Here is a 14,808-nt window from a genome sequence, read left to right as displayed (position 1 = left end):
GCAAGGGTCCTGGGTGTGGGGTGGAGAGGAGTGTGTTGCTGCCACATTCTCATGTATGTTGTGATGATGTGGATGTCAGGGATGGTTTTCCAGTGTTCTAGGTTTCTCTCACATGGGCACCTGAGACTAGTTTGCCAGCTCCTGAAGCAGCCAGTGGAGGAGGTTTCGCCTCCAGCCTGCAGCCTTGGTCTTCTGGGAATGGCCAGTGTGGCCTCCAGCATTTGGATTTCCTCCTCGGGCTGCAGCTGTGAGTAGGTGGAGAAGAGATTTATCACGGAAGATTTCTGGAATCCATTTATTTTTCTTGTCTTTGCCTCTCCCAGTGACATCAAGCATCACCTTACAAAGGAAGGGAAATTACAGGGCAGCCTGAAGATGCAGGTGTGTGTGTGCATGTGTGTGCGCATGCACGCACATTAGTGACAGCAGCTGGATGTGGTGTGCTGGGTTTGTGATGCCCCTCATTAACCGCTGCCTCTGCTCATCCTGGGGAAGGAAGCTGAATGGTCTAATCAGAGTCACAAAACTCTGTGTGTGTGTGTGTATGTGTGTGTGTGTGTGTGTGTGTGTGTGTGTGTGTGTGCATGTGTATATGCGTGTGCATGTGTAGACCAGAGATTAGCCCTGGGTATTACTCCTCAGGCACTGTCCACCTTGAATTTAGAGACAGGCGCTCTCACTAGCCTGGAATTCATCATTTAGGCTAGGTGGGTTTACCGAGAACTCCAGGAATTTGCCCATCTCTGCGTCCTGAAAGCTGGGGTTATAAACACACCACCATGTCTGGGGACAAACTCTGGTTCTTCTCCTTGAACAGTGAGCACGTTACCAACAGAGCCATCCCCCAGCTCACGTAGAGTCTCTTGATTGGGAGGTTCTAGAATCCACTTGCTTGGGCTACAGTTCTGTTTCTGCTGACTAACTGGTGGTGAGATCTTGGGCAGTTACCTCATCTACAGAATGAAGATAACAGTGCTGACCTCATTTTTCTGGGTTATTGTATGTAAAATACATACAGTTTTTACATTGTTGAACACAGTTCTTGGTGCTGTGGTTATTAAAGGTGTCCCGGAATGAACAAAGCTGAAATGATGAGCGGGGTTAGTAAGTGGGAAGATACAGGGAAATACACTACAAGTTGATTTTTGTCTGGGACACATGGTTTTGAGCCTTGTTGATGACACATGTAACATAGGTAGGATCCTTGTCATTTCTTCCTCTTGAGAATGGCATCTGTTGAAGTACCGACAGTGACATTACATTTCATCTTCTCAGTGACCCCATGAATTGTTACTGTCCTTTCCCGATCCTGAGAGGCGACTGGCCTTTAGGGAAACCGAGTAGCATTGAAAAGCAACAGATGTAGCGGGCAGCCGAGCCTTTTGCAAGCCAGCTGGTCTGCGCTGAGTTCAGTCACTCAGTGAGGCCATGTGAAGTACGGTTGCTCGGTCTCCTCCCTCCCTGTCGGTTCAGTAGACTTTTAAAACTGAGGATGATTGGGTTTTCTCTTGCTCGTCAGGGCCTGAAGCTTCAAGTCTGAGCAGCATCAGAGATTGTTAATCTCCTTTTCCCATTTCTCTTTTAGATATCAGTTTTTCTTACAGGTGAAGCAAGATGCCCTTCAGGGCCGGCTGCCCTGTCCTGTCAACATTGCTGCTCAGCTGGGAGCATATGCCATCCAGGGTAGGCTCCACTTAAGTATATTTGCTTCAGGAATGCTTGGAGAAAATATCTGAATTTTTGTTTGTATGTGAGTTTATTTCCTGGGAACATTTCAAATTCAATGTAGGGAATATGAGATAGCCTGGTCTTCATTCTTGAGACACTAGTAGACTAGACATCATATAGAATAAATATCCCAGGCAGAATGTCAACTAGACTAATTGAGTTGACCTTAGAAGAATGATTATTACAGGAAGAAGTTGATCAGAACGTTCTGTTTTTTTTGTTTGTTTGTTTGTTTTGTTTTGTTTTTTTTTTTTTTTTCTCCTGCCTCTTTGCGCTAAGGGTGGCAGGACAGCCCAGTCCTGTAGTGTTCTGGGAGCATCCCATGTAGCATGGTTGTTTGAAGGCCATGCTTGCTCTTGGTTTCATTGTCTGAGAGGATATATTGGGATCATCTCTAGTGTCCCTAGAATACATACCCTAAACTCTAGTAGCTATATGACGCAAAATTCATTTTATTTCATATATACTGATAAGAGTAATTGAAATAAAATGATGATAGACTCTGTGGGAAAGAAAAACATAGACTTTTATTTTCTAAATCCTAATTTGTTTATACCACACACATATCTTTGGCGAAGTTTTTTTAGTAATGTTTTAGCAAAGTTATTTAGTAGTTAGCTACATCAATAAATCGATAAGGCATTTGAAGAAAAATGTTTAAGCATGATAGAAAAATTCCATTCCTTTATTTTTTTAGAAGCATTTTCCTAAAATACTCTTACCTGTGATAGTTAAGAAAAAAAAAACTATATGAATAAAATTACATTTTGTCTTCCAGCCGAACTTGGAGATCACGACCCATATAAGCATACTGCAGGGTATGTGTCGGAGTACCGGTTTGTTCCTGACCAGAAGGAAGAGCTGGAAGAAGCCATCGAAAGGATTCATAAGACTCTAATGTAGGATCATGCTTTTTGTTGTATCAGCTATCATCATCGGCCAAGATGATCATAATGTGTTTCTAGTGATAAATTCCTGTGCTCTGGATGCTGGTTTTCTTTGCGTCTTTTATAACAATAAATGCTCATTGAAAATTCCAGCTCTCTAAATAAAATAAAGGCGGCAGTAAACCCAGTATCTAAAGACACCACAGTTTTGGTTAATGACCTTTGACCTCTCCTCTCTATATAATTTCCATAGAGAAAATTGATTTTGTACAGATTTATGTATTGTGATTTTACATAAGTAGAGTCATTCTCTAAGAGCTGGGTTTTGTAGTTTTTTTCCCCCATCACTACTCTTGTGAAATCCTACAATGTATATATTCTACTTTTACTTATATGAAAATAAGTAAACATGCCTTTGTGTCTTTGAGATTTGCCCCGTGGTAAGTATGTAAATCTTTAGAATAAGAAGCAAAAAAAAATCCCGTCTGGGCCATAGCAGTGAGTCCGTGCTCATGAAGACACAGGCGTGGTATTTCTGCAGTCATTATGCTAACCCTGTGTGCACCTCGAGAGTTCACGTGCTCCTCTGGGAAGATTTGCAGTTAATAGCCCAGAGCATTGAAGTTATAATTTAATTATAGTATTTTGGTTAAATCCTCTATACTGATTAACTTTGCTTTTTTTGCTTCTTGTGTAACATTTCCCTTTGAACATACTTGGTTTCAGATCTATTATGGTTAAGAAAAAAATGTAGAATTAATCTGCTCAACAAAAATGTTTGCTGAATGGATCTGCCTCAGTGGGTAGAGGCAGAAATCAATTGCTGAATAGCAATCAGAGGGGCCGACTCTCCATCTTGGATTAGCATGCACTAGAATGCTCTGTCGCCTGAAAACAGACTCCTTCGTTTTAAGGTTTTGCTGAAGTGGATGCTAACAAGAGAGAGCTTGTTACACATTATAAAGGGCAGTGTGTTTGGCACGGTCTGCGAATACTAATTCTATTAGGAGTTCCAAAGTACAATTATATTTTGAAATTATGGGGCTTTGGATAAAGGCGCTCATACATATTTTATGTGATAGTGTGGCCAGTTATCTTTTTCTGGGAATAAAGCATGATCAAAATTTGGTAGTTTTCTCGTGACCAATTTATGAAGAACAGTCTTGCAGGCTTTCATCTAAGTGCAGGGCGGCTGAAGCAACAGAATACATCAGAAAACCATTCTCAATTTGGAGACATTCTTAGCAGCTTTTATCTTTGGTTAGCCATCAGCCCCCACAGGCTACCCCTCCCCGCATTCATCCGTGGAGATTCCTGGCAGATGCTCACCCTCATTATGAGCAAAGGGTGTTCACGGGATATTACCGCCAGTGAAGGCCTTCGAAAGACTTCCGTACTAATTATGAAAATGACAAGTACTTTACAGTTTCTGTATGTTAACTAATGTGCTTCCAAACCACACCTGTGCTCAGGAGCTGCTGACGTGACCCCTGCTGGGCGGCGGGGCCCTTCCACCCCTTGCCTGGTGTGGTGCCAGCTCCTGTTGCTGCCCATGCACAGCTGCTGGTGTTGGTTGCGTGGCGACATTTTGCTCCTTGGGAAGTGGCTGCTTTTTAATTTGAATGCTTATGTTCTCAATAATCTCTTTGGGAGCTTTTGAAACTGAGAGTTTTTAATACACGCTGAGAATTTGGGAATAGACCATAATGAGCAGAAATAGGTTTGGTAAATGAAATTAACTCAATATAAATATTAACTTCTTGTCACCCAGAAGGCCAAAGCCGCATCTTTCACGTTAGTGCAGAGCCTTTCTTGTTTTATTAGTGAACACACTGAAGCGTCCTTCTCTCTCCAGTGGCGTAGCTATGAGTAAAAAAGCCTTTGCTTTCACTCCGGGTGTAGGGGTCAGGCTCCTTCTGAAGCCGAGCTGAATTACTTGAGGACTGCTAAATCCCTGGAGATGTATGGTGTTGACCTCCATCCTGTCTATGTGAGTAACATTTAATTAACATGAAACATTTGAAGCTGATGACATTTTTGTTAAAAAGTCAGAGAAACTCCCTAGGGAAGCTGCCGTCCTCTTGTTTACCAAGCGGATGATAACTTCTCCTATTTTTCAAACTCAGAGCAGTTCTTACGTGGATTAAACCCTAATGAGTTTTGCATAGAAGTCTGTGATTATATTTCCACGTGTAGAAAACAATTAACTGGGCTTGCAAACACAATCTGGATAAGAGTTCCAAAGGGCTTAGCTAAATGTCAAAACAGTTTAAAATCAGTCTATCATGATATTGATGATATTAGACAGAAAACGGGAGGGTTTTCTAAAAATAGATTTTTATGGCAGAAAAAAAAATGAATTTCTGTGCCAGGTAAAGAAGGCGTTGGGCAACAGTCCTGGTGCGGTGGCTGGTGGATCTAGATTGAATGCACAGTGTTCTGTCACCAGGAGACTAATTGATTGCGTGGATAGAGATATTTCTGCCAGTTTTCTTCAGTGGCTATGGACACCTGCTGGCCGTGGTCAGCGAGCATCCGCCGGATCCACATCAGTGTTCTAGAATCAGGCCCTACCCTCGCAGACATTTCTCTTTGACTATCGCTTCCATATTTTCACTCCTGTATTCGTTTTATAGCATGTCTTTAGCTCATCAGTGTCTTCTCAAACAAGAAACCATACTTCTTAGTCAGCCAGTCGTCTTTCAGGGTCTTGCTGTGTAGACCCTGGCTCAGACTCCTCCTGTCTGACTGTGGAGTGCTGGGATTCCAGGCAGCCTGCCATTGTTCCTGGTCCATATTACTCTTACAGTTAGAAGCATCCGTGAGCACACACTCAGTGTGATAATGGAAGGTACAGATTCAGAGGATCTGAAAGCTCCCTGATATTAGAAGCCAGTCTCATTAGAGAATGAAATGCTGCCGACTTTAAGAACACATCTAAGATCTGGGTAGCACAGTCCTGTAATGGCAGCACTGTGATCCCGGGGGGGGGGGGGGGGGGCAGACAGTCTCACATTCGAGACCAGCCTGATCATGTAGTAAGAAACGAAAGAGGGAAGGTAGGTATTAAAACTCCATGAAGTCATTATCTTCTCTTCTGCTGGCCTCTTGGTAGGTTTGGGGGTGTTTAAAAAAGTGGTGGCGCACACCTTTAATCCCAGCACTGGGGAGGCAGAGCCAGGCGGATCTCTGTGAGTTCGAGGCCAGCCTGGGCTACAGAGTGAGATCCAGGACAGCCACCAAAATTACAAAGAGAAACCCTGTCTCAAAAAAACAAACAAAAACAAAACAACAAAACAAAGCAAACAACAACAACAAAACACAACAGCCCCTAGGAAATGTGTAGAGTCTTCTGCCAACTGCTTTGAATTCTGTAACGATTATCTTAATTCCTAATCAAGTTTCCTGGTTTGGAAGGGCGGTGGGAAGGATCTATGGGAAACGACCTAGATCTGTTAGGTCTTCCATCCCTTGAAGACCGTTTCTAAAGGTGAAGGTTGGCCATGACTGGGGTTTTCCGGAGCAGCTGCGTTCTGCTTGTGGGCTGTTTAGTGAACGGCTCTGTGCGTGTTCTTGGTACCCACCCGGCCTCTGGCTCTTTCATTTCCGGGTCCTATTTTCTTATTTGAGATTTGTCTCTGCCTGAAAATGGACAGTCTCCAGGATTTATGAGAAGGGATCGTGCTTCTCAATTTTTGAGCAGTCTTAAAGTTCCAAGTGTAGGTAGGAAGGACCATGGTAGACTTTAAGAAATTGAAGCCTCTGTCTGCAGGAAGCTGCCTAAAATTCCTCATGAGGCTTGTGGTACTGGTAAACTGGGCCCAGTTTTATCCACATCAGAGAGCAAAACCAAGACAAACCGTCTGGAAGCACCTTTGGATAGAAGCCCGTGGGTCTCAGGTTGTGGCTCAGAATTGTTTGAAGCTGCTGTGTGTTTTGACACTCTGCCTCTGTCACTGCAGATTCTGAGGTCACTGATTTGGTGGCTCATCCTCATCAGCATTTTAAGCTGTGTGGTGATTCCCCTGGGCTTAAGCACCACTGTGTAGGCAGCATCAGACTGATTGTCCTTCCATTGTGGTGATATATTGTGTCCCTCAATATATTGTGCATCCTAATAAACTTATCTGGGGTCAGAGGACAGAACAGCCACTAGATATAGAGGCCAGAAAATGGTGGCACACACGCCTTTAATCCTATCACTTGGGATGCAGAGATCCATCCAGATCTCTGAGTTTAAAGCCACACTGGAAACAGCCAGGCATGGTGACTCATGCCTTTAATCCCAGGAAGTGGTGGCAGGAAGCAGAAAGGTATATAAGGCATGAAAACCAGGAACTAGAGCTGGTTAAGCTTTTAGGCTTTTGAGCAGCAATTCAGCTGAGAGGCATCCAGTCTGAGGAAACAGGATCAGCTGAGGAACTGGCAAGGTGAGGAAGCTGTGGTTTGTTCTGCTTCTCTGATCTTTCAGCGTTCACCCCAATACCTGGATCCAAGTTTGTTCTCATTAATAGGACCTTTTAAGATTCATACTACATCCCATGCCTCTTGATGAACTGAAATTACAGGTGTAGATTGATGTTAAGATTGGGAGGGGAAAGAGCATCCAATTAGTTACTGTTACACTTTAGCTAGTTTTTTGTTTGTTTGATGTCTTTCAAAACCTAACTCCAATATTAACTATATTTTAATTATTTTATTATATAATTATTATTAATTATATAACCATTCTAGCAAATTATGTTTGTATGGCCAATTATAGTTTTACTAGGAACTTCTTTAGGAATAAGTTAATGGTCCTGGGAATATATGTGTTTGCTTATTTTTTCTTTTTTTCAGGGAGAAAATAAGTCTGAGTATTTCTTAGGACTAACTCCAGTGGGTGTTGTTGTCTATAAGAATAAAAAGCAAGTGGGGAAGTATTTCTGGTAAGTATAACTTGGGGGCAGAGTTAGTGTTAAAGCTGTGTACTGTATACATTGGGCTTGGGGGCTTGTGTGCCAATGGGTCTGGGGGAAAAAACATGTATCTTTAAAGTAGTGAGTAGTAAGTGGATGAAAGTGGTTGTGAGTTTATGTAGCTTCTTTGTCCTGTTCAGTCGTGGTTGTTCTGGGCTCTCTTGTCCATGGAAACTGTAGAGTAGGATATCCCACCCATGCCCCTGTGTGCTGGTGGCCCGTGGATCCAGGACTTATTGGAGTTTTAGCTCTAACTGGGGAAGGAATGGAGGGATTGGGGAACTGTGGCCCTGTGTATGTGTGGAAGGTGGTACCCTCAGGGCATGGGCATTCCAAGCTTGTTTGTATATTAGTGGAGTAGCCTAGGGAGACTGTCCCGAGCAGAGGGCATACAGGGATGCTCTGGAGTGTCCTCGACAGGACGTAAAAGATCCTGCGTTTCTCAGTCTTTTCCTGCGGGATACCCCTCTGCATTCTGAAAACTGAAGTTCTGAAAAGAGCAAGCATAGCCTTACCTGCATTGTTTTTCAGGCCCCGGATTACCAAGGTGCACTTCAAGGAAACCCAGTTCGAACTCAGAGTCCTGGGAAAAGATGTAAGTTTTTGTGAGCATCTAGCTCTCCTGTGAGGGAGGGTCTCACCTGCTCATTAGCAACGTAAAAGGCGTTGTGGGGTGAAGCTACAAAGCTTTCTTCAGCTGCAGCCATGCAGAACTGGGTTAATTATGTCACACAGGCGTTTCTTGTGGGAGAGAAAGGGAAATGGGGATAGGGAAAATGGCATTTTAGTTTTGGCAAAAGAAAGCAAAACCTTCCTAGGTAGAGGAGAAACTTCCGTGGTCTGTATTATCTCCGTAATTGCTTTTCAGTCCTGCCTGTGAAGGTGGGGTTCATCTACTCTGAAAGGTTTTTGTAGGCTGTGTGGCACTGCAGAAATGTATCTTCTAAAGTAAACAAAACAACCTGTTGGGTACCACGCATCTGTTCTTGCTGAGCATGATACTCAAGCTGGATGGAAATTCTGGACGCTTTCAATGGAGACCGGAAGTCAAGGGTGGGCCCTGCTGACCTCGTGGCACCCTGGCAGGGTTTCGGCAGTAGGCACAGTGTCTGTGTCTGGCTGTGCTTTCGTGCCTTCACAGGTAGCTTTCAGAAGCTGGTCAAAGATGGCAAAGGCGTGAAAGACTCCTTTTGATCTGTCTGTGAAGATCCTGCTGCCTTTTTGTGCTGTTAGGGCAACCCATGCAGGATAAAGGTGGAAAGGCAACGCAGGAGGAACCCATTCCTCTGTGTCTTCTTCTTTTTTTGTTTTTTGTTTTGTTTTGTTTTGTTTTTTTCGAGACAGGGTTTCTCTGTGTAGCTTTGGCACCTTTCCTAAAACTCATTCTGTAGCCTAGGCTGGTCTTAAACTCACAGAGATCCACCTGCCTCTGCCTCCCAGTGCTGGGATTAAAGGCGTGCGCCACCACCGCCCGGCCCTATGTGTCTTCTTAACTTCATGCAGAGTCAAGCCAAGGAGGGAATTGAGCTGACTTCTTTGACTCTTTTCATAAATCTTGTTTTCTTATTAGACTCTTACTTGCTCTGAAGCTCAGGGTAGACTTGAATTCACAGCAGTCCTCCTGCCTCAGCCTCCTAAGTGCTGGGATTGTAGGTGTGTGCTGCCACAGCAAGCTTTGAATTTACCTTTTTTTTTTTTTTTGCTGTTGTTTGTTTGTTCGTTTTTGTTTTTGGTGCTAAAAAGATTTCAGGAATAAACTGGTGCTTTTATGACCACACACGGAGCTGTCAGCACAGTGAAGCAGCCCCAAGGGTTGGGGACATGGTATTTAGCAGAGGGTCTCACTTGTAGAAACTCCTCTGTAATATCTATCTGTGAAGTGGCTAATGAACTGATTTTTGAGGTATACTGCAAAGACTCAAACTCTGATACCATCATTTTTCCTCTAGAAAAAAAAAAAAGGGCTGTTATTATTGATGAAGTTAAAGTCGGGTTTTGAGGTGATTTTGAACTCAAGAGGATGAGAGATTCTAGACTTTTCAGACAGTGGTAGTCCCAAAGTCACATACAAGCTCTTAATTGTAAATTTTTTTTTGAGGGGGAGGGGAGTGGAAATTTATTTTGTTTTTCAACTTCTAATTAGATATGTCAGTCTTTAAAAGATTCACTAATATGTAAGTAGATTTGAGAAGTAGAGAAGCTAGTTAGTTGAATCTTGTAATTTTCTCCCTGTCTTGCCATGGGTTCACATGACTTCATGCAAAGAATCCCATCTACCAAATGCATTGAAAATAATGCTTGGCAGGGGGTGCTGCCTCAGGGCTAAGACTCCCATGGAACAATTCCTGTTATCCAGAACATCCTTCCCCTTAGGCCTAAATTACTTCTGTGAGTTCCTTTTTTTTTTTTTTAAAACTATGTGTATGTTATCAGTGCAGTGCTTTAACATTTCTTGTGTTGTCTTGGAAGAAGAAATTGGTAAGGTCGCCAGTACCCTGAGCTTCCAGCTTCTTAGCTGTCTTCATCACCAGCCAGAACTAAGGTAGCAACGTTGATGTCATTGTGCTACTCCTCAGTGGCGGTCTCTGTGACGCTGTCTCCAGATGCCAGCTGGTCCCCGCCTAGCTTTGAGATAGTGGATGTTGGGAGGACCCTGAGTCATTACATTCCCACTGTCCTGGGTCCTTAAAGGCTACAGATATCGGTGACCTGGTCAGTTACTGCAGCTCCTTTTATGTGTAGAGCCCAGGCTGGCTATAACCTTGAATTCCTGATTGCGCTCCTCTACTTCCCAAGTGATGGGATTGCAGACTTGTAACTGCCTCGTCCTGAATTTGCTATTAAATAGGCACATTAATTTAACCCAAACATTCTATTTCCTGGTTGTTCCTGCTTGCAGGCCCCCTTTTTTTTCTTTCCCCTCTCTCCATCAGGGCTCCTGTCTGTGAAGCTGTGATTTGCATAATGGTTGAATTAAGTTGATTAGTATGGAGGCCCAACTGTAATCACAGATTGAATTAAAAAGCCCCTGAAAACCTGCCACCTGGAACAGTAATCTCATTCAGCTTGACAAACGGCTGGAGCGCTTAGTCGGCTGGTTTTCTGGTCGACTGGTCTGGTTAAACCAGGAGACTTGACTCCGTGCGCTTAGTGCTTCGAGGCCGAGTTCAGAGACACTCTCCTGCATTATATACACTTCAGAGTGCACTGTGGTTTAAATTGCACCTCGCAGGAAATAGGAACTCTGAATAAAGGTTTCACATAATAATGGTAGAAGATATGGAAAATACAATGCAAAGAAGAAAATCGGTGTTTCCTGTTACCCTAAAATTTAGAGGTAATGGTTGTTAACATTTTGGTATGATTGCTTATAGATTCTTTTTGCCTCATTAGTGTATAAATGGATTATGTGTTTATATAGAGATATTACCTATATCCTTTCTTGAGTTGATTTTGAGATAGTCTTACTCTGTCGGCCATTTGGCCTTGGAATCATGAGTTTTCTTGCCTCTGCCTACAAAGTGCTAGAATTATAGGCAAGGCACCATGCTCAGCATGTATATGCTTTTGTACTTAATATTGTATCATAAAGATTTCTCTTCTTGGTATATTTGCATATATGTGTCTGCTTGGAGTCTTGTAAGTTCTATTTTTATGTGTTTTGCTGTTTCTTTTTTTATTAAATACTTTATTTTATAATTAATTAAATTTTACATATCAGCCATGGATTCCACTGTCCTCCCTCCTCCCACCTGTTTTGCTGTTTCTTTCTGATATTTCAAATGTACACTTTTTTTTTTTTCAAGATGGGGTTTCTCCGTGTAGCCCTAGCTGTCCTGGAACTTGCTCTGTAGACCAGACTGGCCTCGAACTCACAGAGATCCACTGCCTCTGCCTCTCCAGTGCTGGGATTAAAGGTATGCACCACCAAGCCTGGCATGCTTTTTTTCTGTTTTCTGAATGGTTTTGTTTGTTTTGTGTTTTATTTTATTTTTAATTGCATGTATTTGTGTATGGTTGTGTGTGGGTATGTGCACACGTGAGTGCAGGTGTCGGTGAAGTACAGAAAAGGGTTTTGGATCTCAGTAGAGCTGGAGTTAACACGAGGTGTGAGCTGCCTGATGTGGGTGCTGAGAAGTGGACTCAAGGCAATGCTAAAACACCTCTAGCTTTCCCCAGCTTGGAGGGTTTTTGTTGTTGTTGTTGTTGTTTTAAGGAAAGTTCCCAATCTGTAGCCCAGGCTGGCCTCAAACTCCCAGCAATCCTTCTACCTCAGCTTCTAAGTACTGGGATTACAGGATGAGCCCCCTCCCCCACCCAACAGCCCGTGAGTTCTTAATAGAATTCTCATAAATTTTATAGCTGTCTAATGATATATATTTTTAATGACGATAGCTCATCTGCTTCTGTTACTCCTGCTTTCCATTCAGCAGTGCTGGTCTGAACGTCTGTAAGTGTTAGCTGGTCTGGCAGAATGAGGCCTCCTTGAGTCTGAGAGCCCTTGTGCCCCTAATCCTCCATCATCAGTGAAGCAGAGGATAACAGTGCTTCTCTCTCAGCTGAATGACTGAGAGGTTCTAATTCCACACTTAACCACCAGGGTATTTTGGATGTGGGGAGAAAGAGTCCTAGGTACTTAACAGGGAGTTAACAAGTTTGCCTTGAGAGGCCGGAAAGATGGAGCCATTCTCAGACAGGCAAGGGAAGGCTCTTGGGGTAGCACCTGTGTGTGGGGAGGCCCAGGAACCCTCCCTCCGGTGAATGCACACAGTTTAAGATTTCTTCCAGGCACCTAAGTAGAGATATTGAATAAGAAGTAAACTGTATGAGTTGAGAGTTCAGGACCAGAATCAGCATAATAGATGAATTTGAGAATCGATAGCCTAACCTGGAATACTAATTTTGATAAAAATTGGGGGAGAATTTGGAATCAAATTTCTCAGCTCTGGCAACAGTAAGAGGGTGCAAACCCCCAAACCAAACCTGTAACCTGGCGTGTAAGAAGCATGTTTGGAAGTCATACTGGGAGTACTTTTATGTACAGTGCATCCTGATACCAAACTCAGCCAAGCTTAGTGTCACAGGATGTGAGACAGAAAGGTTCCCGGACCGACTGGCAGAAGTTGGGAGGGCTTTGGGGAGCATACCCAGGAACTGATGGTGGCCAGGGGTGGCTGGTCCCTGTTGGTCAACCCAGGACGATGGTTAACACACAAGGCGGTTCTTGCACGTAATGGATGTATATCACTACTGCAGAATTACTGTAAATGCTCTTGTTTTGTGGCTTGACCTGATAATACCCTCCATGCTCCACGCCTCTCCCGTGTCATGGACTCTGGCTAGCTCCCTTCAGTCTGGAATTTTTGTCATAGCGTTCCTTTATCTTTCATAACATGGACGTTTCAAACCCAACCTCACCCTGCTGTAGTCAAGTAAAAGTCTCCCTTCCATGCTTTCCTGATGGTTTGTGGTTAGACTGTATCCTGCATTCCCAGCTCCATCGTCACATTGGTGAGGGTGTGTCTATTTCAGCGTGCCACATCTGGAGGCACACAGGGACCGTCTGCTGGCCCTTGTTGTCTAGTAAGGTTGAGCTGCTGGCTGTGACGTCACCTAATTTCTTCTGTGTATGATTCCTATTGTGGGTACCCACCCCACAAGCTAGAAAGTAAGTAGTCCTCAGGGAGACCCAGTAAGTCCATACAAGCACTTCGTTCCTTGTCAGAATTTTCCTGTGTATTTGGCAGTCACTGGGCATCTTTACCTAATCCAGTCTTTTCCGGTAATGATGAAAAATGCTGGTTTTCTAGTCTCCCATCCCCCACTTCACGTGTATCTTTAGACCCCAGCATTCCACTGTAGGCAAGAGCCCTGCCCTCTCTCTCTTCCATGTATTTGTCTGTTTTTGACATGGACTTATTAACCTTTCCCCCCCTCAATGATTTATGATGCATTCTAGCGCCCAGAGGTTTTGATGGTCAAGAATTCCTAGGTTTGATTAGTAGGAGCCCCCCAGCCTGACCTCTGTGCTCCTTGGACCTGTCCCCATCATCATTGTGGTACTTTTTTTCCTTTTAGTGTGCTCTGATATTTAGATGCATCTTGTGTCTGTTTTGCCCCCAGCTCAGCATCCACCACATCTCTCAAGGTCATGGTTCCTCACCGTGGGTGATGGTCCAGATCTTGGCTAGGAGGTGACTGTTGTTCCTCAGTGAGTTTTCTGCCTGAGCTTTTCCGTGGCCAGAACTAGAAAATCTCTGCATGCATATACACAAGCACTGCCCACACATACATGAAATATAAAGGTGTACATATGTACATGTGCCTTTAAGTGTACACACACCCGTGTATAGTTTAGAAATTATGAGTTTGCTTTGTACAGGCCTCTCTCTTACCTTTTTCTCATTTCATGTTTTATGTCCTTGCTTTGACAATGAGAATTTTCACTTCCAGTAGCTATACATTTAGTCATTTGCTTACTCCAAAGTACATATCAGATAGTTGTAGAGTTGCTTTGGTCAAAACACTGAAATGGCCATTCTTCCTTCACCCCGATGTGAGGACCGAGGACCCCCGCTGTCTTGTGTTCACAACTGACTCGGCTCCCTGCCCCGCTTCATTCCTTTCTTCCTTCTTCACTGCTGTGGTTGTATATACCCTCAAAATCTAATTAGGTTTATTTATTTCCAGTTATGGTTCCCTCTGCCTTACATTCTTGCTTGTTTAAGTCTATGTTTTAAATATGCAGAAGATTAACATTCTTCTAAAGGTTGAAACTGTACAGAAAGATGCACCCAGAGGAGTACCACAAACTCCCACTCTCTCGGGCTTTTTCTTACCTTTCCTTGAATTGATTGAATTTTGCTGCTTTCTAGTTTGTTTTCTGCATGGTTTTCTTTTGTAAAGAAAATGTGTGTGTGTGTGTGTGTGTGTGTGTGGTGTGTGTACATGTGTGAGTGTGCACATGTGCCTGCACATTACTCTTCCTTAGCTAGAAGGTTGCATAGTATTACTATTCCTTAGCTAGAAGGTTGCATAGTATAAAAGTATTTGTGCATTTCTCCTTACTTTTCTTCTAGAAATAACTCTGTGTCAGTTCATCAGGAGCTTTCTAGTTCTATTTCATCGTTTTTCTTTTGTGGTGCTGGGGTGGAGTCCAGGGCCTTGAAGATGCTGCACAGGTGCTCCACTACCGAGCCTCACCTCGCCCTCATTCTTAGATGCAGTGGGTGTAA

General features: G+C 43.4%; 1 protein-coding gene across 3 annotated transcripts in view; it reads left to right on the top strand.

Annotated features, from left to right (window-relative positions):
* Epb41l4a (erythrocyte membrane protein band 4.1 like 4A) overlaps positions 1–14,808 on the top strand; it is a 207,609-nt gene that overhangs the window by 121,478 nt on the left and 71,323 nt on the right. For all 3 annotated transcript variants that reach the window (XM_059246173.1, XM_059246171.1, XM_059246172.1), the window contains exons 6-10: positions 1,586–1,683; positions 2,507–2,627; positions 4,518–4,605; positions 7,455–7,543; positions 8,105–8,168. In XM_059246173.1, coding sequence (XP_059102156.1) covers positions 1,586–1,683; positions 2,507–2,627; positions 4,518–4,605; positions 7,455–7,543; positions 8,105–8,168 — 460 coding nt within the window. The remainder of the gene's footprint in view (positions 1–1,585; positions 1,684–2,506; positions 2,628–4,517; positions 4,606–7,454; positions 7,544–8,104; positions 8,169–14,808) is intronic.

The sequence above is a fragment of the Peromyscus eremicus genome, chromosome 19, assembly GCF_949786415.1.
Source record: "Peromyscus eremicus chromosome 19, PerEre_H2_v1, whole genome shotgun sequence".
NCBI classification, from domain to species: Eukaryota; Metazoa; Chordata; class Mammalia; order Rodentia; family Cricetidae; genus Peromyscus; species Peromyscus eremicus.
The sequence above is the reverse complement of the archived record's forward strand: the minus strand, read 5'-3'. Positions and strand labels throughout refer to the sequence as shown.